The 27,423-nt window shown below is 49.6% G+C and overlaps 1 protein-coding gene across 1 annotated transcript in view; it reads left to right on the forward strand.

Moving 5' to 3' along the window:
• The first annotated feature begins 312 nt into the window (after positions 1–312).
• Heg1 (heart development protein with EGF like domains 1) overlaps positions 313–27,423 on the forward strand; it is a 76,506-nt gene continuing 49,395 nt past the window's right edge. The window contains exons 1-3 of the mRNA XM_036203648.1: positions 313–685; positions 22,819–23,085; positions 25,197–25,496. Coding sequence (XP_036059541.1) covers positions 445–685; positions 22,819–23,085; positions 25,197–25,496 — 808 coding nt within the window. The 5' untranslated portion in view covers positions 313–444. The remainder of the gene's footprint in view (positions 686–22,818; positions 23,086–25,196; positions 25,497–27,423) is intronic.

Here is a 27,423-nt window from a genome sequence, read left to right on the forward strand (position 1 = left end):
TGCCAGGACCTACTTTTCACAGACCTACTGTGTGACTAAGGAGCTGGGAAAGTGCCCCCACCTCCACCCCGTTCCATTTCTCTAAAACCCAAAGCGATGCTCCAGGGCGTGGGCCCATGACAAAAGTTGCACGGGGGCTCCATGAGCTCACCCGGGGGTTCCGTGAGCTCACCCTGGGGACCCAGAGCGCCCCCGCCCTCTTCCTGCCCTCTCCCCGCCCCCGGGCCCCCGCGCGGGGCTGGTGATGTCAACCGAGGAGGAACCGCCCGCCCCGCGACCCGCCCGGGCTGATTGGCGTGTGGTGGCGCCGGGGCCGCCTCCGCCCTCCCGCGGCTCGCACAACTTTTGCGGCTGGGAGCGCGCTCGGAGCCCGCTCCTCTCGCCGCCGCCGCCGCCGCCCTCGGCCCGGCGCCCGGCATGTGAGCGCGGGCGGCCGCCGCCACCATGGCCTCGCCGCGCGCCCCGCGGTGGCCGCCGCCGCTGCTGCTGCTGCTGCTACCGCTGCTGCTGCTGCCACCGCCCGCCACCCCGAGGACGCGGGGCCCCCTTCCCTCTCCGGCCAACCGCGCGCTCCTCCCGGCCGCGGGGCCGCCTTCGCCGCCTGGCCCCGGACACACGGCCCCCGGACCCGGCGTCATGACCCGGCGGGGACGTTCTGGCCGGGTCCCCAGAGACGTGAGCGCGGGTGAGTGAGCGAGAGCCACCAAGCGTGGGGCAGGGGGCGTGGGCGCTCCGTGGATCCCCCCGCGGGTGGAACTGTGAGAGTGGCCCGGGAGGGAGAGACGCTGTCCCTGGCCACGGGTAAGGTGTACCCATGCGTTTTCCTCCCTGAGCTTTGGAAGAAGACTCTTTCATTGGGGTAGCTCACACCCATGTCCCTTTTACAAAAAGAAGAGCTCCCCCCACACACACACCCAAAGCGCCTCTCCCACCTCGTGGGGTGGTCACTTCTGGCTACTATCCCTCCATTGCAGCCTTTTCTTCCCGGACAGATGGAGAACTGGTCTCTCCAGGTCCAGAGCCTGACTTTCCAGTATAAGTAAATAACGGATTTCGGAGTTTGAAAGGCTTCTAGCACTTAGGATATCGTAAAGGACAAAGGGTGCACTTTCAGAGAAAACGAGCTACCTAGTCAACCTTAAGACCAGGGGCACGTGGGGTGGGGAGTGGGGAGCTGCGAGGTTGAACCCCTTCTTGAAGACACTAGAGACTGTCCTGGAGCCCTTCCTCCCCAGCCAGCTGCTCTGCAGGCAGGCGTTGCCTGTCCGGGTCACAGAATGGGAGCCCAACTCCTGTCCTGGCTGCCTTTGTTTCTAGTTCCTTCTTCTGGTGGAAGAAAATGCCACGGCCTGGGTGGAATTCTAATGCACTGCCCTTAGGACCTTGGCAGCGTCCTGTCCTTGGATCTCAGTTTCCCCATCTGTGAAATGGAAGGGCTCCCGTTCCTCCTAGCCTTCTGGGGGTAAATATAACAAACTGAAAGTAAAAATAATAGAAAGTGCTGTGAACAGAGTCTGGGTGCTGTTAGCCTCTCTTCTTCCTGTGAGAGGTGCAGGGCACGCACTGGGCTCTGCTTTGGCTGCAGGCCTGGCTGGGGTTGGCAAGATTTTGCCAGTTTTCACTTCTCTGTCCACCTCGCTCATCCTTGGAACATAGAGATATTTCGTAGAACTGTGTAAGAAAAGATTTCCTACCCTCATAAAACCTCAGGTGCAAGTTCAACGGTACTCTTGCCCCCACAGACTGCCTAGTACTTGTGAACTTCCGAGTCACTGGCCCAAGACAGGGAAACTGAGGCACCCGTGAGCCACGGAGGGGAAAGCAGCTCTGGAGGTCCCTACAGACACATGCTGTGCAGACCCTTGTTTAGCTGAGTTCCAGAGGAAAGAATTAAGACATAGTGAATGCTACTGTAAGGCGTTTTGTGGGATGTTCTAGATACAGTGGTGTGTAAGGAACTGGTAACTCGCAGGGCTACTCAGGAGCCCAAGGCAGGTGTCACTAGCTGGTGCTCAGGCTGAGGGCTCCGTCTTGTGAGGGGATTTGAGGGAGGGGTGCTGTTTTTGAGGTCCAGCTCGAGGAGGCTGACACAGGACTCCCCTTCCTAAGCTAGGGCCTCTTTCCAGCTCCCAGGGAGGTGAGTGTAGCCAAGGGACTCTAGTGGCAACTGAATTGGGGGAAAATAAGGTAAGGATTGAGGCCTTAGGAGAGCCATGCTTGGGGCTGGAGAGATGTTCAGTGGTTAAGAGCACTTGACTGCTGTTCCAGAGGTCCTGAGTTCAATTCCCAGCAACCACATGGTGGCTCACAACCATCTGTAGTGGGATCAGATTCTTTCTTCTGGTGTATACATAAAATACATGAATAAATAAATCTAAGAAGAGAGCGAGCGAGAGAGCAAGCCATGCTATCACGCTTTCCTCGTGCCCATGGTCTTGACTTCGCAGCCTCCTCTGTTCCACTTGTTTTGGGGGTGAGCAGGATCAAGGCTTTAGGGAAGGAGGAACCTAGGAAGGAACTGGAATAATCCAGATTTTCTCTGAGGAGGTCTCCTGATCTGGTGCCCCAGCAGACCGTTGTCCACGAGGTGCCTACCTCTGTTGCCCTAAGCCCAGCCTGGGTCAGGGACGTCTGAAGAGGGAGATTAGAAGAGCTGAAATCCATGACCTGTTGAAAACGGCCAGAAGTTACCAGCGTGGCAGGCCGAGGATCCAGGCGTGGCCTCTGTCCGGTTTCTGCTAATGCCTCAACGATGTCACTTAGGAGAAAAAGGAAAGAACAGCTAAATAAACACAACACAGTAGTGATTAGTGATTCAGGGAACCAGAGTTTTACGATAATCTCTTAGGATTTTCCTGGCCGCTCTCATTGGCCATCACACACCACTCAGTAAGAAGACCAAGCAAGGGCAGAGATCCTGGAGTGCTTTGCAGACATCCAGCCTCCCTGGCACCAGGACAGATAGTCAGTCACCCATGCTCTGCATCCACATGGTTTGTGGGAGGTGGGTGTTCCTGCTGGCAATGAGCCTTGAGTCACACAGATAATGCCCTTAATCTGATAGTTGGGGAAACTGCCCTGAGACGCTTCTGTGGGTGCTGGTGGTCAGTGCCTGGCCATCTTGGTCTAGGCTTCCAAATCATGGGCAGCAGGAACTAGAGATTTTTTTTTTTTTCCTTTCCATTCTAGCTCTTCTCTTTCCACAGAGTTCAAGGTTCTCACTGCCGGGAGGCTGTGTTTGCATTCCACTTGTGGGCTGTTTGCCTATGTGACTCTGTCCTCCAAGGACAGCAGCCCCCTGTTTGGATAGCCATTGTTTGGCTTTGGTGCCCACCTGTCACCCTGTTCCGATGTGTTCGTTGCTTTCAATGAAAGGAGGCTGAGAGCTAGACATTTCCTCTCTGTCTCCTTTCCTAGGGCCCCTGAGCCACAGCTTTGAGCTGAGTCCTGACTTTAATTTCTCAATCCGTAGGCCATGCTTTTGTGAGCTCGGATGGTAGAAGGGGCAGGAAGGTGGGAAAGGAGGCCCGACTCATCATGAGAATCCCCATAGAAGGAAAGAACTTTCCCACCCAAAGGGGAGAAGATGCTAAGTCATTAAGTAACCAGTCCAAGGAATACTAATCTTAGAAAAATGTGGCTCCCTGAAGGAAGGGCTATGAGCCCAGCCCCTCCTCAGCTGTGAAATGGCAGTTCCTAAATTGCTCTAAACCTTGTGGCCTATCTTCATCATTTAGCTCGGCTGCCACAGGCACCACTATAAGGTGCTATGAAGGCTGGCTGGGGAAGAGTCGGCCCTCTCAGGGAGGGAAGAGTATCTTTCCCCCAGCAGTGTGACCCTACTGGTTGAAGCTGAGAGGTGGTTCCAGGCATCAAGAAGCCTGCTTCTTCGACTAGGGTTGTCACGCATACAGAGAGGGGCTTGGTGTGAGCGGGGGTGGGGGGGGGTGGGGGGGGTGGGGGTGGGGGTGCCGAAAAGCCACATCTTTTTAGCCTTTTAACTTCTCTCCTGGTGCGTGCAGATGCTGACCGTGTGTTTTCTGCACACCAGCTGACTTGTGTGGACAAGGGGAGACTTCACTGTGCCCATGCCAGCTGGGCAGTTACTGCTTGCTAAGCCCGAGAGCAAGGACGGGACCCTCTGCCCTCCTGGTGATCTCTCTCTGTTTTCCACTGGCGCTGGCCAGCTGTCTGAGCGTGTCCTTATTCAGTGGGAGAGAAGGAACAGCAGACTGCAGCTGCTGTGTTCTCAGCTGCTCACTGGCTTCCTCAGCACCTTCCCTCTGCCCCAGCATCCTCTCTGGATGAGCAGGACCTTTGAGCTGTAATCAGTACCTTTCCTTGAAGAATCCCAGGGGGCCAACAGGCAAGGAGACTGACTCACCCCTACCCTTGGTGCACCTCTGTGGGGTCAGCGCATTTATGTTTCTCACCTCATTTCACCCTCCAAACAGTCCTGTCGGGGGTCCCAGGGGTATTGCTTCCCATTGGTTCTCCCTTTATGGGAAATGAAGCCTAGCAAGGTTAGGTCTCAAGGGAATGGAAGGAGCCTGCATTTAAGCTGATTTCGGCCAAATGTTTTAGCCCAGTCCACCATGTTACCAGGTCTGTTTCTCACCTGTAGGAAAGGACAGTCTTGTTATAGATCTTTAGGCCTTTCCAGTTCACTATTCTTGCTCTTCCCTTTGCCTAAGATTAGGGACCATGAGGTGGAAATTAAGATGCTGACAGGGGAGATTTCTTTTAAAGTTAATTTAGAAATTGTTTTTACGGTGTGTTGCACATGAGTGCAGGTGCCTGTGGGAGACCAAAGGCGTCAGATCCTCTGGAACTGGAGTTGTAGGTGGTTGTGAACTGCCCAATGTAGGTTCTTGAAACAGAACTCAGGTCCTCTAAAGACCATTTTATACTCTGAACCATGTCTCCAGGACCAAGACGGTAGATTTTAAGACCAGTTTTAGAGCCAGGAGGTGGTGGCGCAGCACTAGGGAGACAGAGACAGTGGATCTCTGAGTTCAAGGCCTGCCTGGTCTACAGAGAGAGTTTGAGGACAGCTCTCAGAAACCCTGTCTTGGAATGAAAGTTATTTTTTTAGGAAGGGGGAATTGTCCATAAAAGGACTTAAGTCTATACATGTACAGAATGATATTTTATATTGTTATTATAATGTCTCTCTCTCTCTCTCTCTCTCTCTCTCTCTCTCACACACACACACACACACACACACACACACACACACACACACACACATATACCAACCCATAGGTTATGAGCCCCTGAAGTAGCTACATTCATTATCAACTAAACTGAAATGAACTGTAGGCCTTCGGCTGGGAACATGGGACAGTGACTAATGTTATGTGGCATTTGTCAGTTGCTATCAGTACCTGTTCTGTTAAATGGGAAAGCATTCAGAAGTTGTCAAATCTCTTTCATCTGAATGTCTCTGCCCGCTCTGGCCACTCACTTTTCATTTTCCCAGACACATAAACAAAGAGATCCCTGCCCTGTCTTCTCTCCAGCTCCAGAGCATCTGATGCCTCTGGCCTTCACAGTCACCTGTACCCATGTGCAAACACACACACACACACACACACACACACACACACACACACACACACCCCAGAACACTAAAAATGACTAATTTTTAAGTTATTAAAAAAAAATTCTCCTCTGCAAGTTGTCAGCATCCTGATTGCCAGCTCATTCTAATCATGGTCCCCAATTTTGTGAAAAGGTGTGAGCAAGCAATCCATGTCTTATTCGATTGGTTTATAAATCAGAAAATATTTACTGAAGCCTTCATGTGTGGAGAGCTGAGTCAGGTGGCCTGGAGGTCATAGGCACATTTACACCCCACACCCCCAGGGATTCTCTTGCTGGAGCACAGCTGTGAAAGATGTAAAATATAGGGATGACTCATAACCTAAGAAGGATCCAAGATGGTACTGACCAAAGGAATGTTCTGGATAGAGGAGGCCGTGGTGTAGAGGTGGGAACCGTAGGGCCTGGAGGGCTAGGGAGGCCTCGTGAGGATGGAGGGAGTGGATCCAGCTTTGGAAGGTTGACTGGGATGCAGATAGAGATATGGAGAGGCCTTTCACATCAGTAAAATCCCACATCAAAAAGCTCAGGATTGGTTTCTTCTTTAGTTTACGCTTTTGGCCTTATTTTCAGTTAGCATACAAAATAGTGGGTTTCACTGTGACATTTTCATACATGTATTATATATATGTATAATATATACATTATTATACATTGTTCATGTTCCGCTCTTGCTCCCCTCCTACCGGTCCCCTGTCTACCCTCAGCTAGGCCTCATTCTGTTTTCATGTCCTCCCTTTGTGTGTGTGTGTGTGTGTGTGTGTGTACAAATGTACATAGGTATGCACACATATGAGAGAAAACATGCAGTGTTTGGCTTCGCCTATCTTGAGTCCGGCTTATTTCACTCTATATGATCTCCTGTTCCCTGGCATAATTTCATTCTTCACAGCTGAATAAAAGTTAATTTATGCACCACATTTTCTTTATCTCTTCATATATTGACAGCTGTCTAGGCTGGTTCCCTTAGCTCAATACTTTATGAATAGAAGTGATTAACAGCCGAGAAGGCCACTGAAGAAGACCTGGGGACATTAATTAGGACTGAGAATAATCAGTCGTTGAACACAGCCTGGAAAGGGGATGAGGGCCTGATACAGAGGGTCTTAGAATCCTGTTAAGTTATTTGTCTTGTCCTGGCCACATAAAGCCCTCCGTGGCCTTGGAGGAGAGAGCAGTGTCTTTTGTGTGTTTGTGTGCTCATTTGTGTCTGGGGGTGGGGGTGGGTGGGTGGGGTCTTGCGGATGAACCCTGGCAGGCCTGCCTCACTCCAGCCCAGAAAGTATTCTGGAACTTGTGGAAGGCTATCAGGTGTTAAATCCTTGAGTTTGGAGGAAAAGACAAAAAAAAAAAAAAACAACAACCAAAAAACAGGGCATGGGCTGGAGTAGGGGATATGGGAATTGGCAGGTGAGAGCTACAAAGGCCTTTTAGGGGACTACAGGAGGGCACGAGGCTGCCAGCCAAGGTGATGTGGGGAGGGGAGGGAAGGGGAGGAGATGGGAGTCTATGGAGAAGGAAGGGGAGGGGAAGAGAGGGGAGGAGAGGCTATGGAGAAGGGTGCAGGGTGGAGGAGAGGCTATGGAGAGGAGTCGTCCTGCTTTTAAGGAGTTTGTCTTCATTATAAAGACCCTCCACATGTCCCAATGGAAGAATTCTGTAGTCCTTTGATAGGGGTGGGGATGGGGAGAGGGGTGCTGACCTAGAGAGGCCAGGGTCAGGTTCAGCCCAGGAGGGGCAGTTGTTGAAGCCTCATAGGAAGAGGAAACTAGCCCTGCCTGGGTGGAGAGCACCCAGTCTAGATGACAAGGAGGAAGAGGCAGTGGTCTAGGCACCAGCGCAGAGGCACAGTGGGAGGTGGGGTGGTTTGCAGGCTAGCTGTGGATCGGAAGATTGCTTGGATGTAGTACTCAGTTTAACCATGAAACCTGCCAGCCTGTCACTCTACTTGTGAGAGCAAGTTAGTGTGTTTCTGCTGGACATGCCCTTTCTTCCTGGTACATCCAGGTTATTGAGACTAGGGAGCCTGGGGAGACTGAGGCTGAGGAATGCCACTCTAATTGGTTTGAGTAGTTTGGTAGGGACTGGCTGGACTACAAGGTGAAGAAGCCTGTGTGCAGAATGGTGAGCGTGGATGGTATCACATGTGGCATCCCTGTGGCAAAAACGGTCAGTGAAATGGAGAAAAAACCAGAGATCCAACGTTCCTGATTCTCCCCTCCAAACCTGCCATCCATTCTCAGTTCTTCCCATGTCGGGGGCCGAGTGCAGCAACTACTATTTAACCCAGAAGCCTGGATGACCCTCCACTGTCTCTGCTCTTCATCTTTTACGTCCCTCGGGGGAGAACAACTCAGGTTGATTTGCTTCCAAAATACACCAGGACTCTGCCCTCTGCATCTCCTGGCTCTTTTCTGTTTGCCTCATCCATTCTTTCCCACTAATCGATGCTCAGGAAAGCCACCATAATCTTAAGATGTGATTCAGGTCACCCGATTCTTACCTTAAAACCTCTAAGAGCTCCACAGGGCCTGACATGACCGCCGTCGTAGACTGTTACTGTAACGCCACTTGCTAACCAAAGCAGACAGGGGTTTTGTTTTGCTTTGTTGTTTTTGAGGCGGGGTTCCACCATGTAGCTTGACCACAAACTTGACCACAAACTTGAGATCCCAATCCCAAGTACTGGGATCACAGATGAGCACCACTACAACCAGTAGTCAGTGTGGTGTGGTGTGGTGTGGTGTGGTGTGGTGTGGTGTGGTATGTGTGTGTGTGTGTGTGTGTGTGTGTGTGTGTGTGTATGTATGCTAAATTTACTCCTGTCTTGGAGACTTGACACAAGGTGCCCCCTGCCTGTAACAGAAAGACTTTCCAAGCAGAGGGGACGGCCATTGCAAATGCCATAATACAGGACCGAGTTCACCTGCCTCAGGATTAGAAGACTGGCTGGCTGGCTGTGGGGATGGGACCCTGAAGAGCCCTGAAATCTGGAAGAAGGTCACAATTCCTTCTGAGTGCCCTAGTGGGCTGTAGGGCTATGGCTACCAGATCCCTTGGGGGGCTGAAAGGCCATCTGCTTAGTCTACAGAGGCTGCTGAAAACAGATATACTGTTTCTGCTTTACATTTTAGCTCTGGGGTACTCCACAGCATTGTGTCACCCCTTTATAGGGTAGAGTTTTTGAGGAAAGCACACGGGTGAGACAGCATGGAAGTTGGGCAAGACCCTGTGTGTCTCCCTCCTGGGGCTGTTGGGGTGAGGGGCAAGGCACGAGAGATGCTCTGATCTTGCTCAGAAATCCCCTCTCTGTGTGAGGAAGGAGCTAGTTTCGGGAGGTGGAGGGGTGGCTGTGGTGAGCTTGCTTGTTTCTCCTCCATGTTCCTGGTAAGTTGGGAGCTGAAGGCCAAGGAGAAAGGTGGATAGAGACTCGGCTCTCCAGGGCATCCGGCCACTTCCATCCTTGGAGGCATCCAGGAAAGAGTAGAAAGCACGTGGGAGAGAGATGCTGGGTTGTCACCTGAAGGGGTGACCTTTGAGCAAGGGGTGACTAGTAATTGTCCACAAAGCAGTGTTGAAAGCCACCGTTTGCTCTGCCCAGGAGGTAATAGAGTAACTTCCGCTGGGGGATAAGAGTTTCATTCTTGGAGCCTCTGGGGCCACCATGACATTTCCATGGGGTAAGACTTTTCGGTGGATCGTGTCTTGACAGTGCGTGGCTAGAGCCCTGCTGTCTTTACTGGCACAGACCCCAGTTGGGGTTCAAGCCCCGTGGCCGCTTGCCTGCTATGGGATTTTAGTAGGGTTTTAGCCTCTTGGTGTCCTTGTTTTCTCATCTGTTAAATTAAAGAAAAAGCCCTCCTCAGGGAGTATAGGGACCATCTAACCTGTAAAGCCCACGGCTCTGGGCTCACTCAGGAAAGCACAATGCATACTGTTAATAAATGCTTCTATGTCTGAAACTAGGACCTGTTTACACTGGACACTGTCTTAGTTTGCTTTCTGTTGTCTGAGGTCTAACCAAACTGGGGAGAGAGGGATCTATTTCATTGCATAGCTTATGGTCCATCACTGAGGGAAGTCAGGGCAGGAACAGGAGGCAGGAACGGAGGCTGTTGGGGAGAGCTGCTTACTGCCTTGCTCCCCTGGGCTTGCTCAGCCTGCTTTCTTAGAGAACCCAGGACCACCTGCCCATGAGTGGCACTGCCCACAGGTAAGCTGGGCCCTCCCTCCTCAAACAGTAATCTAGAGGATGCCCCCACCAGACGGGCCTACAGGCTGTTCTGATGGAGGCTTTTCTTTTGAAGTTTCCTTTTCCAAGCTATGGTTAGGTTTATGTCAGGCTGATTACAAACAAAACAAAATAAAACAGAAAAACAACAACCACCAGCTCAGTCACTGTGTTGATAACACCCTGCCACGCACACGCTTGTCTTCTGGGTGTTTTATTGGACAGGGTACCAGTTCTAAAAGCAAGGGGCTCAAGTCTGCATTCTAGAGACCTCTGTTCCCTGGCCTTCCTCCATGCCGGAGCCCGGCTGTTCTTATCCATCCTTAGCTTTAGGCCGAGTGAAATGAGCCGGATTGAAAGTCAGAAGAGCTCAATGTGGCCACCCTGGCCTGGGACCGTCTGAGACCCGATGATCCCACACAGAGCGCTTGCGGTGGTAGACGTAAGTGAAGAGAGGTGTGACTACAGAGTAATAGGGCAGGCTTGCACCTCTGCACACTGAGCCTTCTCCTCAGGTCAGAACCTCTGGGGATCCTTTTTTTTTTTTTTTAAGGAGGGGTATTTTTAATTACGTGTATATGTGTATGTCTGTGTGGATACGTGCACGTATTAAACATTAGCAGGCTTTAAAAAACAGTTTGAGCGAGACCCTCCATTGGAGGAAGTATTGTCCCAGTGAGACTTCTTTGAAGAGGTTATACTTTCGGAGGTGAGGTTTGTGGTTTGTTGGGAATTATTTGTAGTATAGTCTTGCCTGGAGGTCATGGAGGGCTGCTGTCTGGTAGAGTTATGGCAGACAGATGCCAGCGGTGGCTCAGGAGCTCTGGCATGGGTCAGGGGACTTTTGGTATTAGCCTCTTCTGCTTGCAGTTATGTGGTAGGGGCTGCTTCCTAGTGTCTGGGGGTTGTGTTAAAAATGGGGCTATTAATTTCTCTCTTAACAATTGTGACTGTGGCTGGGCAGCAGTGGCACATGCCTTTAATCCCAGCACTTGGGAGGCAGAACCAGGCAGATCTCTGTGAGTTTGAGCCCAGCCTGTTCTACAGAGCGAGTTCCAGGACAGGCACTAAAACTACACAGAGAAACCCTGTCTCGAAAAACCAAAAAACAAAACAAAACAAAAAACCAAACCAAACCAAACCAAACAAAAACAATTGTGACTTTGAAGGCACCAGTAACATAGTGAGTGAGTTTAGTCATAATACAGTGAACTACGACCTTGGGCATGGCCTTTGCTCTGGATCTGCCTCCATGTCTGTAACCCCGAGGTAACAGAACCAATCCTGTTGATTTCCTGGTTGTAGACATGAAATAAAGCCACTTGGGTGTGCTTTGTAAACGTGTACATGCTGTGTTTACTACTAATGATGTACATTGGACTGTTAGTCTAGTCTGAGGTGGGGCTTCGTGAAGGTAAGGTGGAGAGAAAGTTCGAAAGGAAGAGGGGAAAGGATGACATTTGTAGTCAACGTCGGTGGCTTTTCTCAGCCTCTGTCTCCTTGTTCTTTCTCTTGTCTCTGGTTGGGTGCTGTGGTCAGTCAGTCCTCTTTGGCCTCCAGTTTAGCCAAGGGATTGTTTGGATAGGACTTCTGTGAGCTAGCCTCTCAAAAGAGACATAGGAGTGTGACCAGATAGTAAGAATGTGGTCAAGTAGACAAAAATCATCCCACAAAGCAAACCTGGGGTCCTGAGGGAGAGTCTCCTTCCCGGGCACAGCTGGTGTTGTCTCTTGAGGGGCCCGAGGGCGTGGAGACCCGGATGGTTTCTGAACTGGTTCTAAGAAACAACCAGCTTTGGCTGGAAGGCTTGAGGAGAGGGGATCGGACCTGGTAGGTGGGGAGGACTCTACAGGTCTACAGTCCTAAGGACTCTGTAGGACAGAGGCTTCACCTCCCCTTCTGTGTGGATGCTTCTGGAAGGTCCTTTGCTCTTCTCAGAAGCTCAGTTCTGTTCCTTCAGCTGGCTGCCAGATGGGCACGTGTTTAAACCCACAGGTTGCAGTTACAGATGCAGTGTGACACCCCTTCGCCCCTGCTCCCTTCCCTCCTGATGGCCCTTCATCTCCCGTCCACACTACACCTCCATCATTTCTGCTCTTGACTTCGCCCATCTGCCAGTAGTTACCACCAACGCTTCCTCCCTCCTTGTTGGCGTCCTCCCTTTCTCCCAAGTCCCAGCAGAGCCCTGAGGCTCCTCTCAGATGTGGGCCACATAGGGTGGCGTCCTCCTTTATGCTGTAAAACTTGTCTGGACCTGTGTCCTCGGTGAGCCACCCTGGGAGCCCACCTGGGGGAAGACCGTTGGTTCTAGTTGAAGGGAATGAGCACCTTTTAAAGAAACTTCTTAGTAAGCTGTGCATGGTGCTGCATGCATTTCATCCCAGCACCCATCAGGTAGAAGCAAGAAGATCTCTGTGAGTTTGAGGCCAGCCTGGTTTATAGGGTGAGTTCCAGGGCTACAGAGAAAGACCTTGTCTAAAAAAAAAAAAAGCTCAGCAACCTTTCTTCTCTCTCTTTAACTGCTCTCATTCACATCTGGCTAAGCCCCCCAGCAACACCCCACCCAGGGAGAGCCAATGACCCTGCTCCCCTCCTCCTGCCTCAGCCGTGTGCCCCCCCTCCCCGAGTCCGACACATTCATTTTCCAACAGGCATAAACAAATTATATTTCTACGATTCCCTTGAGGCCAGGGCCACTTCACAGAAGTCTAGGGATACATTAGCGGCAGAACTTATAAAAAGTCACCCACAGGGCTGTGCCATGTTTGAAGCCGGAGTCTCAGGCCCCGCTCACACCCGCGGGCGCAGGCGGTTTCTTCCTCAGCCCTGCTCTCCGGGCTTCCTCCTCGGAACCAGGATGTTTTTCCTTGCCTCTTTATTGTTTCACTAACCTGGCAGGTCTCCTTTGGTGGAGTTCTGCCCCAGCTTCCTCTCCGGGTGTGAACGAACACTCTGAGCACACAGGAGCTCTTGCCCTGTGCCCTCCTCAGCTCTTGGCCAGGTCTGGCACAGGCTGCCAGGGTTGGTTCCCTTCTAGAGGTCCCCCTGGGCTGAGGAGCCTCCTCTGAAGCCTTTTTAAAATTTGTTTTTCAAAGGATGAGAGAGGTGAAGAAAAGGCAGGCTGCAAGGGTAGGTACCCCGCCCCCCAAAAAAGGGGAAAAAAAGCCCAAAAAATGAAAAACAAGGTAGTCTAGGCATCGCAGAAAGCTTTTGTGCCTACTTATTCAACTGAGTGGGAATCTTCTGACCCTTGACCCTGAGACTTTCCGGCAAGGTCAAAAAAAAAAAAAAAAAAAAAAAAGCCTTGTGAGTTAGTTTTAAAGCAAAGAACCTGAGGATAGCATCACGGTCTTTTAGCCTTTTCTCCTGCCTGGGTAGCCTACATCTCTCTAGAGTGGTCCTCAAGGACCCCTCCTGGCCAGCTCTGTTTCTGGAAGGCTGACCCCAGCCTTAGGGCTTCAGACTAGCCCTTGTCCTAGCCTAGCTGAGCTCAGACCTGCAGACCTGCCTCTTCCTGAGAGGATATGGCGAACAGCTGACAGAGGCCGTCTCTCATGGGCAGAGGGTGGTGGTGTGCATTGTCAACTTAACACTTCACTCGTTAGAGCCTGTCCCAAAGGACTCCCTCTCTCTCTCTCTCTCTCTCTCTCTCTCTTTTAAATGTCATCCTCAGACTTATGTCCAAAGGCTTTACAATGTGTATGGTTTTTCTAAGGGCTACTCCTTTTAGGATAAGAACAAGGAAGGAAGCAAAAGTCCCCAAGAGCCCTGGACTGTCCACATTGACGACTGAGTCTTTTGTTCACACAAACTCATTTGGCTCCTAAACGTTCTCCACCCAAAATCATTACATCCGCAGCAACGGTTCAAAACACAGCCTGGAGTAGTCGAGCAGGGTAGGTGGCCACCTTTCTGGGGAGATTACAACCACTTTCCTCCCACATCCCCCGGGTTCCTACCTGCCCCTAGAATATGCGACCCCTGGCCATCTGGTCTGAAATACCCCTCGTTTGGAGGGTTCCTGTGAGGCCCCGTGGGGGAGGGTCCCCGGCAGCTCTGGGTGCAAGGAGGGCTTTTCAGCCTCAGTTTTACCTCTCAGATTCCCAGGGCACAGGCTCTGCTTCTCTGGGAAGTTATTCATACCCCAGAAGGACTCACAACTCAGCCCTTGAGGCAACATCTCTGTTTGAGTCATCCTGGCAGCCCTCAAGTGTCTTGCCTGTGGCTGGTGCTCAGTAAAAATATGTGTTCTAGTTTTTAATGTGGCCAAATATACCTAACATAAAAGTTACCATTTGAACCATTTCTAAGTTCCATTCAACAACCACAATGTGATAGCCACTATCACATTCCTTTCCAGAAACTTTTTTATCCCAAATATGAAACTCTTAAGTAATAATCCCTGATTTCAAGCCCTGAGTAAACTCTGGTCCACTTCCCATCCTGATCAAGTTTTTATTCCAAGTACTTCAGGGGTGGACTCGTACAGTGTTTGTCCTTTTGTGTCTGGCTTGCTTCACTTAGGCTTTTAGGGTTGCTTTATATCGGTAGCTGTCTGCGTGTACCACATCTTGTTGAATAGCCCATTGTCTGTGTATACCACATCTTGTTAAAGCTGTCATCCACTGACTGTTTTCGCTGTCTGCCGGCTGTGAATACAGCTGCTGTGAAAATGTGTCACGTTATCTGCTCCAGTCTCTGCTGTCAGTCCCGTGCGATACACACCCAGAAGAGGGGTTGCTGGATCATATGCGAACTCTATGTTTACGTTTTGGGGGACTGCTATACTGTTTCCATGGTGGCTGAACCAGTTTACATTATTCCTGGCAGCACATATGAATTCCAGGCTCACTACATCCTTACCGGCCCTTGTTTGCCTATCTGTCTGCCTGCCCGCCTGCCTGCCTGCCTGTCTGCCTGCCCGCCTGCCTGCCTGCCTGCCTGTCTGCCTGTCTGCCTGCCTGCCTGTCTGCCTGTCTGTCTGCCTGCCTTTTTGTTTTTCTTTAATATTCATTTAATTTTCATTGTTATTGGTGTGAGAGCAGATATTTTGAATCTATACATGCCACTCACTAGCTAGATAGTGGATTTAGAACTGTAATTCTCCCTCCTGAGCCTCCGTCCTGTCATCCAAGGCTAAGATTAATTAGTTATTATGATCCCTAAAAGGACCTGGTCACCTTTGGCGAGGACTAGGAGGGAGTCAATGACAACCCAGCTGACAGTGGCCAGAACGAATAAAGCAATGGTGTAGCAAGTGACTTGGCCACGCACTGTAAGTGAATCCAGGAGGAGCTGGCTGGGCTTCTCTTCTGGGCCCCCACTGGTTTCATCTGGGGTTCGTTGAGAAAGACATCAAGAGCTGAGCTGTAGTCTCTGCTCTGCCACCACTTTCTGAGTTACTCCGGCTGGTGACTTTGATACCGTGCCTCAGTTTCCTCTCCCATTAAAGAGGGAAGAATTACCCTCCTGCCTGCCTACTCAGAATCTAAGAGGATGCTTGAGGGCCCTTAAGTTCTCCTGTAAAAAGTGCCTTGTGGGGAGGGAAATGTGTGGGATTCGTAATTGGCTCTTAGGATAGAAGCATAATTTCGTCCTGTGGGAAGTGCCCGGGAGCTGTGTTCTGTTCTTCTCACGCCTGTGGCAGTCCACACACTAAAGAAACCAAAGGAGGGGAGACTTTTCTTTCCTCCTTATGTGAGCAATTGAATTTTAGGAAAACCATTACAATTACAAAGAAACTCATAACGTGAGACCCCATTGCTGGAATCTGTAATAATCAGGGACAAGGCATCAAACCCACACCTCGGAAGGGGCGTTTCAAGTTCAGAATCTTGGGGAAGCTCCAAAGGGAGATGGGGATGGGACGTTCCAGGGCTAGGCATGAGGGTGGTACTGCTGCAGACCCTCTCCTCGTGAGCTTTAACCCTAGCAATGTGACCTTCACCAATAGACAGCTGAATGGCCTTTCTGCAGGACTGGTGCCAGTGGTCTCCTGTGGCCCTGCAGCAGACACCACCTCCTCTTCATAGGTCCTGTTTTTAACTCCATCCTGTCTTGCCCTTGTGTCTGTGTCCCTGTGGCTGGCTCTGCCCCTCCTGGCAGACTGAAGTCTTTCAATCAGACCCTGATCCTCCATTGCGCCTTCACAGCCTCTCTGTGGTCCCCCAGGCATTAATCAGATGTTTGCGGTTGGAAGTCACGGCATCACCTCATCTCCATGTCTTAGAAGTAGACTTGTTCCCCGGAACCTCGGTCTCCATGCCCACTCCACTCTCTGTGTTACCATGCTCCCAGCATCCATAGACATCATCTCTGCTGGAAGCCAAGTTAGAGATCCTCCTGTTCAATCTTCCAGAGAATCACGTGCAGCTGTTGCTACACGAGTCTGAGTTCAAAGCCCGTGCGATGGACGCCATTTCACCCCTCTTAGGGAGAAACAAGTCGGCCAAATTGGGTTAAAGCCTGGCTTGAAGGCCAGAGGGATTTTTGTTTTGTTTGTTTGTTTTGTTTTTGTTTTTTTTTTCCTTCGGCCCTACCAGCCAATGACAGCCTGGAGCCTTGTGGAATAAGCTGGCGTGTGCCAGGAGAGCTAGGTTCAGATCATGTCTGCAGCTACCGGACCCATCACGGACTCTTCCTGCTTCCTGCTTTCCCCACGTGCCCAGTACGGATAATAAGGCAAACCTGCCAGGACTGTCCCAATCCTTCCAGGAGGCAATGCAAGTGAAAACATCCAGCGCGTGGCGGTGTTGGACCCAAGCTAGTGAAATTGGAGTTGGAATGGAGAGATGGGGAAATAAAGGGCTCATTCTTCAACTCTGCCCCACCACCACCACCCCAGACACAAGCTGGTACCAGACTGTGCTTAACATTTTGCCTTCTGCTGGGCTGGGTGGTGAGAGCAGGGTGAGGCCCCTCCTCCAGGAGGAAATGGCACAGGCCATCACTGCTCAGGAACAAGCTAGCTGAACACACACACACACACACACACACACACACACACACACACTCACACACATTCACTCACTGGGATGGTGGATGGCAGTGTGGGGTGGGGATGTGGATTGGAGCAGCCGCTGCTGAAGCACCTGCTAATTAGGAAATCCGATTCTAGGCTGTGCCAATTTCCCTCATGAGCGCCGGTTCCCAAACAGATGTTTTAGAACATTAAGATGCTACAGAAGTGGAAGCTGTCAACTTGAGGGGAAAAATATCCAAGCAAAGCAATATAACTCTTGTTAATTTACACTCCATTCATGGTCTGGGGGGGACGTTCTGGCTGAGTACGGAAGAATAGAATCCTTGTTCAAGGTTGGCTGAGTCCAGACACACCAGCCCCGGTGGTTGGTATGATGCCGCAGTCATGGGCCGCCGTAGTCATGGGCTTGAATGGGGTTTTGATGATTGTCTCTGACACAAAGCTGGGTTGGCAAGGCAAATGGGCTAGCTGTGGCTGAGCTGCCCGGAGGCTGCCTCTGATCTTAAAGTGGGAAAAAGCTAGAACTCAAGGCGCAAAGAGACACCAAATGACTTCTTACCAAATCTAGGCAGCGCTGATACCTACTAAGGAGGTGGAGAGCAACCTGACCGGTGCAGCAAAACTGACCCAGGGTGAATCTTGTCTCTGGAGAGATGCTCCCTGGCCTCTTCTCTTGGCCTGGGCCATTAGTTATGTGCACAGGTGGCACTGACAGAGGCTGGGCATCTGGACACCGAGCAGCCCAAACTCAAGTAATCTCATGAGGCTTTTGGCTGTGGAGTCACAAGCCACTCACATGCCTCTGCTTTATAAAGGTCATTGGGGCCCCAACCCACATCACTCCTTATGAGACTCATGAACCAACTTTGTATTCAAGGGCTACAGACCGCCTACCAAGGGGGCATTTGGAGTTCAGCGAAAGTTATTACAAAATGACTTCCCCAGGTCTCCAGCCTTTAGGTCCAGCAAAGATAACAGATGTATTCTTTGCTTTTCTGTTGCTCGGATAAAACACCATGACTGAGACAACTTAGAGAAGAAGGAATCTGTGTTGGTTTGGGTTCCAGAAGATTAGCACCCATAGATAGCGGGAACGGGGAGCTGAGAGCTCACTTCCTTTACTATAAGCACAAAGCAGAGAACAAGTTGGAAGTGGCGAGAGGATTTTAGCTTTGAAAGCCCACCCCCAGTGATGTACTTCCTCTAGTGAGGCAGTGTCTCCTAAACCTCCCCAAACACCCCCGCCAACTGGGAACCAAGTATTAAAATAGGCCTATACGGCCACACAGTGAGTCCCAAGTTGGGCGACACTGTGGTATGCCCTGTCTTCCCATCATCTCTCGTTAGTGTTTATTTTTATTAAGCCTACATGTAGTTTAACAATTAAATGGACTTTACAAAGCTGAAGTGGAAATTTTGACCACTTTCAACCCTTCTAGTTGATCCTATTTATAATTTTGTCCATATCCATTTATTTTATTTTGGTTTTGAGCGATGCCCACTCACTTCTCTCTGTGGACATTTTATGTCCTTCTAAGTCTACCAGGCTGGACAGGACACAGTCTAATTCTGCTTAGGGTTAGCTTCAGGTACAGTCAGTGAAATTATCCTTCTGCACCAAGGACTCTGACCACGCCTGCATGCACCTGTTCGCCAGGATTTGTTCCACCTTAATAATCCCATTACTTTAAAAAAAAAAAAAAGACATTTGAAAAAAAGAATCCACTGTTTCTTAAGATGCACACCCACTTTTACCTTGCACTTTGGCCCTCCTTGCCTCGGGTGTCTAAGATTGCTTTCTTGTTTGAAATCAAACCTCTATCATTTCTTTTGGCGAAGGTGTTAGGTCTCAAACCCAGGACAACAGCTGAGACTCCTAGATTCAAGCTGAAGCTGGCCTCCAGGTTCTCCCAGCATCCCTCAGACACTGTCTGTTACAGGCCATGGCTGGCACACCCCAATCCCGACCCTGAACTCTCCAGCCCAGAGGCTGGGCTGCCCTTCCCTGTATAATCCAGCCATTTTGGTTACCCAGGTTTTTTGGCCCCTTTCCTTCCTGGCCCCTCTTGGGCAGCAGCTCTTCTCTTGCCCTCCTTCCCCCTCTCCTCACATGGCCCAGCTCAGTCTGTTCATATTCACTCTGGACTCTCCCAGATGTCTCTGCCTTTGCCTGTGCTCTCCTCCATCTGTAATAAAAGCCTCAACTCCTTAGGAGCAGCCATGTCCTCTTGATTTCTTGTTTTCATTCAGGAGGGAGATTGATTAACTCACTTGTGAGTGAAAATCATTTTACCTGATGCTCTCAGGATACGTTTGAAAGATCATTTTGCTGTGTATGTGATTCCAGCTGTTTTCTCTTAGCACATTGAGAACCTTGATCTGCTGTCTTTTCTTTGGTTTCCATTGCTGTAGCAGCTGGGTTACTTTTCCTTGTAGATAATTTACTGGGTTTTGGTTTTGTTTTTGTTTCTGGTTGAGTTTAAGTTAAAAACTTATGTGGGTTTTGTGGCAGATTCACTATGATATCAGTATATATCAACTACACATACACACACATATATGTATATACATATAGATGTATAGATAGATAGATAGATAGATAGAGAGAGAGAGAGAGAGAGAGAGAGAGAGAGAGAGAGAGACTCTAGGAGTTTGTTAGAATTCCTTAGCTTGAAGATTTATGCTTTTCATTGGTTCTGGAAAATTCTCAGCCATTACCTTTGTGAATATTGACCTTTGCCCTTCCCTTCTCTTCTCTTCAAACTCTAGTTAGGGACTGGAGACATGGCTCATACATTAAGAGACATCGATGCTCTTTCAGAGGACTGAGTTTGGTCCCCAGAACATAAGATTGCTAGGCGGCTCACAGCCTCCTGTAACTCCAGCTCTGGGGGATCCCACCTACTCTTCTGGCTTCCAGGGACACCCACCCACCCACCCACCCCCACATAAATAAAAAAAAATTCATAATAAAACTCTAGTTAGGTATGTGTTCGGCTTCTTTTTCATGTATTTATTTATTTTTGGGTTTTCTAGACAGGGTTTCTCTGTGTAGCCTTAGCTGTCCTGGAATTCGCTCTGTAGACCAGGCTGGCCTGGAACTCACAGAGATTTGCCTGCCTCTGCCTCCTGAGCGCTGGGATTAAAGGTGTGTGCCACCACTGGCTTTGGCTTTTTTTTTCCCCCTAATTTGCTAAACTTTTGTTTATAATTTCTGTCTTTTTACCTGATTCTTAGCATTCTCTTATCTTTTCTTTTCTTAAATTACCTGTGTGCCCATGTGTCTGTGCAGGAGTATGTGGGTGTGAGTTCAGGCATCCATTTATATACACATCTTCTTCAACAATTCTAGTATTTGAAATCTTGCCTGATTTGCTGACTTTTGTTCAAGAATGACTTGTTTTCTAGTATATTTGTGATTTTTTTTAACTGCAGTGTCTTATTAGAAGTTTTTTGTTGTTTATTTGTTTGTTTTTGGTAAATGACAGGAATTGGTCTGGAAGTATGTTCATATAGAGAGCGTTCACATGGTTTTGCCAGGTTCCTCAAGGCATTATGGGGGTCACTCCTCAGCTCCCCATTCTTCACTGATATGTGGAGGAGAGGGGCGCTGGGTCCCTCTTTAACTCACCTTTGTAAAGATACGGTCTTTTTTAGTGTAGTCACAAGACCCCTCTATAGCACACCCTCCACTTGAGGTTTGGATCCGGTAGGAAATGTAAGTCTGTACCTTCAGGAGATGGCTTTGGGCTTCCAGACTTGGATTGTGATCGCTTTAGTTTTCGTCTGAAGCCGAGGTGGAAGGGCCAGCTTTCCTTGCTGTCTCTCCGTGGCTTAGTTTCTGTGTCTTTTGTCCAGGGTCTAGTCCTTCTGACTCCAGCGTGGCACAGTGGTTCCGGTTCCGCTTTAGTTCCCTGGAGAGTTTACACCGTCTACCCCCTGCAGCCCCATGTTCATCAGAAGGTTAAGGCTGGAGATGTTGAAGAAATACCAGCTTCAGCTTTTGCTCACCTTTCTCTGTTCCTAGTCTGGTTCTTTCCTTATTCACCAGCTCAGCAGTGCATTTAGGATCATTTTTTTACAGCTATTTTATTCAGCATTTTTAGCTGTTGATCATGGCAGGGTTATTGAGGACATTGCAGAGGACTATTGTCAGCCTTGCGGTTTTATTTATAGTGTGCATTTTTCCGTTCTTACATCTTTCTTTAGTCTGCTCTCAGGGAGATAGTATGGTCCAGTGTGAGCTGTGCTCTGTCTGCCTGTGGCCAGTCTTTTCCTCCAGTGGAATTCCTGCAGCTGCTTGGGGCCTGGGATTTCCTCTCCTATCATCATCTCAAGAAGGGGCTATCACGGGGCCTCTGTCTTTATTATTTATTTATTTATTTATTTATTTATTTATTTATTTATTTATTGGCTCTAATGGAGCTAAATTTATTATCTTCCTTTTGCTCCCGGCTTCCTAACCTTGGGGCATTCTTCTGACTTTCTGCAACTCCCTTTTTTTCTGATTTCCTCTGAGAGTCATTTTTGTTGAGAAAGCGTCCTCATGCCTCAGTGCCTCTTCACCTTTTCTGGGGATGCCAACTGCCCCCGAAGCCGAGAAGGAAGAGTAAGATAAGTATTCCCTGTGGGTCGCTGCCATTCATAACCGTAGGGACTTCGTGGCTGCCTCTGGCAATACCTTCTCACATCCAACTTGTAGCTTACTGCGGGCCTTGCCTGTCAGGCTGGGACCCCAGAGGAGCCCATGTGCCTGAGTGGCTTCCCTCCCCTCCAGGGAACCTCTGTTCATTATCACCTCCAGGAAAGAGAACCAGGGCATGAACAGTCATTCTCAAGGAGCTGGCGGAGGAAATAAACCCCTGAGAAAGTTCTTAGAATCTTGTAGGGCAGTTGGGGTACTCACCTCCCAACCCACCTCAGGTAACCGAGCCATTGGTCACACCCCTTGTTATTGAAGCCTTGACACATGGCCAGTAAGGGGCTGGAGAGATGGCTCAGTGGTTATGAACATTGGCTGCTTTTCCAGAGGACCTGGGTTTGGTTCCCAGCGAGCACATGGCCGCTCACAGCCATCTGTAACTCTGGTCCCAGGGGATCCAGTGCCTTCTTCTGGCCTCCAAGGGCACCAGATGTGAAAGTGATATTCAGTCGTACATGAAGACAAAACACCCACACACATAAAGAGGGCAGCAGTAAAATGTGAACCGAACTTGAAGGTTTAATACGAAAATACAATTACTATTTTGATATTTCTTATATCAAGTTCCCATTGGAATGATATTTTGAACATGTTGGATAAAATAAAATATTTCACGTACATGTATATTTTAAAGTGGCTCCCACAGTTAGTTTTGTGGATTGTGGGTTTCTCTCACTTAATCATGTGGGCAATACTAATCTAAAAGATAACTTGTTCTTTCTGTGTCTTTGTTATATTTAGATACAAATAATTATTCTGCCTGCCTGGGTCTCTGCTTATCAGATGGTTTAACATTTTTGCCGTGGCTTATAAACATAGAAATGATTTCATTCACTCCCCACTGAGAATGTCCCATGGCTCCACAGGCTCCAAGCCTAAGCACAAAGAAAAATATTCTCAAATAAGAAAAATAAAAATGGGGGGGGGTAATAAAAATTTAATTTTTCAATTAGTATGTGTACGTGTGTGTGTGTGTGTGTGTGTGTGTGTGTGTGTGTGGTGCATGTGTATGCATGTGCTCTTGGAGGCCAGAAGAGGGCGTCAGAATCCCTGAAGCTAGGGAGCAAAGATTTGTGAGCCTCTCAATGTGGGTGCTGGGCTGGACTCCAGGACTCTGCAAGAGCAGCAAGTGTTCTTATTTGCAGAGCCATCCCCCCAGCGCCCCTAGATGGGGTTTTTAAGAAGTCATATGCAGTTGGCAGTAACCTCCAAGAGTCCACTTGGGGTGCTGAACGTTTCTTCACGTTTACTTTTCAAAAGCCATTGAGTTTTCCCTAATGCCTTTGCTTGTTATTGCAGCCACTGCAAGGAACCTTTGGACAGAAAGGAACAACACTGAACCCCTCCCAGGAAACACCCCCTCTTCAGGTTCCAGAAAGGGAGTGACAGCTCAGACTGCCCGAATGAGCCACAGTTCTTCAGGAGCCCCGGGAAACCCCTCTTTCCTACCTGGGTCAAGTGCTGAGGGGAGGAACAGGTCTTCCAGCAGAGCAAACGTCCCTGTTCTGCATGCCGGACGCTCACCTGAGATCACCATGGCCCTGACCGACCACGGCAGCTCCTCGTGTGAGTGTGTCATGATGTTCATTTATGTATGTGCAGTCCTAGAAAACACATTTTCTGTCCCTTCCCACCCCAACCCCACATCCAGAGCAACCGTGCCCATTTAGGGGTTCTGCATTGGGGTGCATCAGGCAAATCCTCCTCGGAGCCAAGCTTGTAAAGTCAGACCAGCGGGAGGTGCAGATTTGCCGAACATCCTGGCGGGTCCTTTGACATCTAGGCTCCAAGGCAGTCTAAATCCATACCCGCTCCCTCCTCCCAGGCTCCTGCCATGCAGTCAGTCCCAGGGGTTGGGAAGGATGGCGGAGGCTTTGTTTGATGGAGTTGGACTGGTTCTTGCTACTCCAGGCCACACAGTGGGTAACTTAATATTCTCAGCAAAGGGCTTCAAAACGAGGCCGCAGTCCTAAGAGCACAGTTCAACCTCAAGAGCGAAGGCAAAGAAAAGTGGCACTAATTAGGCACACACCGACGTAGCAACGAGCCTGCTCCCTCAAGCCTTCCAGCAGCCCGGTGAGGCCGTGTTATTCCTGCTTGAAGGTTTGGAAACTGAAGCTCAGAGACTAATTAACCCAGTGTGTGGAGAGCAGGCAGCAGGTTTCCAAGTGAGGAGAGCCGAAGTCCGTGTGTTGAGTGAGTGGGCCCTCCAGCTCAGGAATGGGGTGCCCAGTGTGAGCAAAGATAAAAGAGAGAAAACACATGTGGGCTTCCTGTGGGGCATCAGTGCCCGAGTCCTCTCTGGGAGAGTTACAGAGCAGTGGGCAGGACAGCTAGCTCTACGCAGGGTCGGGACAAGCTCTATGCAAGCTCGGCCGTTTCGACATGGTGTGCTGGGAAGATTCACTGAAGGGTTTTGCACAATGGAGTGATGGTGTTAAAACAGTCCGAGAGAGGAGCCATCTGGCAACCAGCCTGTAAGATGTCTAATATGGGAGTAAAGGGGACCTGCAGTGAGCTGGACCATCCAGGTAGACATCTAGGCAGCAAGCGTTGACCAAGTGAAGGTGTTGAAAAATTGCTTAACAAAGGAGGGGCGGGGGAGCCCGCCAAACAGGTACAAAGCCCTGGAGTCGGTCCCTGGCACTGTATAAACCACGTGTGTGATCCCAGCATTCAGGAGGTGGAAGCAGGAGGATCAGAAGTTCATGCTTGGGCTGAAGAGACGGCTCAGCAGCTAAAATCACTTTTCTACAGGACCCAGCTTTGCTTCACAGCACCCACATTGGACAGCTCACAGCCACCAGTACTCTGCTCCAGGAGATGCAATGCTCTTCTGGCTACCACAGGCACACACACTCACACCTAAAAATAAAAATAAATCTTTTTTTTTTTAAAGTTGCTAAAAGTCATCTTTGAGTTTGAGACCATCCCGTGCTTCGTGAGACCCCACCTCAAAAATTAAAATTTAAAAAAAATGATGCTAGCACTCAGGAGGCAGAGGCAGGTGGATCTTAGTGAGTTCAAGGCCAGCCTGGTCTTCGTAGTGAGTTCCAGGACAGTCAGAGCAACATAGTGAGACTCTGTCTCCAAAAACAACACAAGAGCCGTGTCAACCAAAGGAAGGTTGATAGCTGGTGAAGACCTCAAAGAAGAGGCTGAAGCCATCGAAGGTGACTCCCCGGTTTGATACCTTTGGGACAGGTCTGACTGGGGGCACTCAGCTCTGTAAGGGAAGTGTATGAAGGTGTTTTGTGTTCCATCTATGAATGGAGGCCGCAGAGAAGTCCTGCACATGATACTTACTCTCTGGTTTGCCTGATTGTCCAGTGTGGGGAATTCTGCATACATTGGATTCTGGGACATTCTGGGACCCTTTATGGAAGGTGAGGGATACGTCTTCATGGTCCAACACCCATCTCTTAGATCGTCTAAGGCTTAGCATCAGAGTGCTCCATTACTGATAACTTCTTCCCCCGGCGAGGGCCATTGATTGAGGTCAAAAGACCGTCTTTGGTTGGTGGGTTTCTCCGGAAGTTCATTTTTCCTAAAATGAGTGATCCTTCCCGCCTTCTCCTCACATCTGTGTGTTTCGTGGAAGCCGAAGTTGAGCCCAGTAGCGGTAATGAGACATTTGGAAGCTGCTGGTGGGATTTTAATTGTTGTCTGTCTTTCAGCCTTGGAGAGCCTTCCCCAGCCACCTGGCAGTGACAGGTCAGAAGGAAGAATCACCGTTACTCAAACCGAGAGCGGAGGATCCCCGGACTTGCTGGAGAGGGCGAGGGCGCTCCCAGAAGAAGGGACTGTACACACACAAGTGGCTGGCACTGGGGGGTCCAGCCATGCCTCCCTTCCTGCCCTGGAATCTGGGAAGCCAGCCATGCTTTTTCAGAAGAGAAATTCATCAGGCCAGGAGCACTCCAGGCTGCAATTCTCTTGGACCCAGAGTCTACCACTTCCCTCAGTCCATTCCTCACGTGAGTACTACTATCCCCAGTTCACCCTTCCAATGTCACAGTAACCCCAAATCGATGTTTGTAACTAGCTGTGTCAGGCCGAGGGGGGAGCAGAGGAAGATTGAAAAGCCATTCCTTCAATACCAAGTGCTTTGGGTGGAAGTATGGTCTATGCAGTTTATCTCGGCGTTGAGGTTCGTGGTCAAAATACACTTAACTGTATATGGAGGGAAATAGCAGCCAGTCTGGTGGCTGCTGTGTTCCCCACCTCCTGCCCCCCCCCCCCCCCCCCGCTTTCTCTATACACACATACAACAAAGATTAAGTGTGACAGATGTGTGTGCTTACAGCAAGGCCACATGCCAGGGGGCTTGAATGAAATGTGAGCCGGACACCGGTTATACCATTTGATTGGAAGTTTGAGTTTCATTTGTTTATTTTTGCAAAAGCAGTTTCTTTGCTAGCAGAGAAAATAGGTTCGTAATTTTTCCTGGCATTGTTTCGGAAGAAATAGTCCACCCAGTACAGGTGTTTGCACGGCTTTCGGCAGGCCCTGTGGCCGCAGAGGATTCCCCTGTCCCGTTCTGCCAGGCTGCTTCCTGTGCACCAGCCTCAGAGAAGCATTTCTCCACTCTGCTAGGCCTCTACGCCACACACATCCAGCTCATCTGAGGCCTACCTGCCAAGAGACTGCCGTCCTCCAGAGGACACTTCTAGAGCAATGTTCAGTAGTTAAGAATTGGGGGCTCACATGTGCCCAGATTCTCCCAGGAGGCACATCCTGCCATGAGCCAAAGAGATGGTGTGAACCACCCCTCTGTGTGCTGTTCCGGCTGCTTCTGGCCTTGGGCTGTGGGAAGCAAGACAGAGTGGCAGGGTTGGCACTTTCAAGACCTTTTCAGTCAGAGGGGTTTTTGTTTTTTAAGATAAATATGGCATTTTATTTATTCTTTGAGAATTCCATGCATGCATGCATTCAGCATATTTCAACCATGTTTAGCCCCTCCTATAATCACCATCAACTCCTCCAGACTCCTCCCAGATCACCGCCATTTCTTAACTTCATGTCTTCCCTCCCTCCCTATGAATCAGTCCTTGCTGCCCATAAATGCATGGCTCTGGGGCCATCCCTTGGCACCTCTTAAGAGGCACCACACCTCTTAAAGAAAACTGACTCTCCTCCCCAAGCAACCATCAACTATCAATAGCACCTCAGCTTGGGGTGAGGATTTATGTGCTGCTCCTCCGACCATGAAGGCAGAGGTTTCTTAAAGTATTCTGCAAGACTTGGAGTTTGGGTTTATGTCGTCAAAGTAAAAACGGAGCGCAGAGGTCTTCTCTGGACTACCCATTGAAAGGGCAATCTTCTTGCATAGGCTTGCCGTGCTGTTCCCACTGTCCAGTGTGGACAGAATTCTTGGCTCATGTTTGCAGGGGACTGCTTTTTAAGATGGTTCGTAAGTGGCTTGGAGAGGTGGCTCAGTGGTTAAGAGTCCTTCCCGCTCTTCCAGAGAACCCACATCAGGTGGCGCACTGAAGTTACAACTGTCTGTAACTCAAGGTCCAGAGGGTCAGATGTCCTCTTCTAGACACACACAAGTACATTCATACAAATGCAGACATCTGCATAAACAACAACAACAAAAATCTTTTTTAAAAAACATTATTCATAAGCATTCGGTGGATTAGACAAAAGCTATGACCCTGGGCAGCCTGAGTTCTGTGGCTTGGTGATTTACAACCAGCTTTGCTAAAAGGAAAAGAAGCATTTCCAAGGGATGCCCACTGTGGTTCTGGTCAGGGTCATTTAATATTAATAATATACATTAAACCTAGCCTGTGGTATCTTCGAAAGGAGTCCACATTTCTAACTTTACTGGACCAGACTTGCTCTTCATTTGTTTGTTTAAAAGGTAACTGACTCTCATAGTTTTCCTCTTTTTCTTTC

Source organism: Onychomys torridus, chromosome 12, assembly GCF_903995425.1.
Source record: "Onychomys torridus chromosome 12, mOncTor1.1, whole genome shotgun sequence".
Classification (NCBI taxonomy): domain Eukaryota; kingdom Metazoa; phylum Chordata; class Mammalia; order Rodentia; family Cricetidae; genus Onychomys; species Onychomys torridus.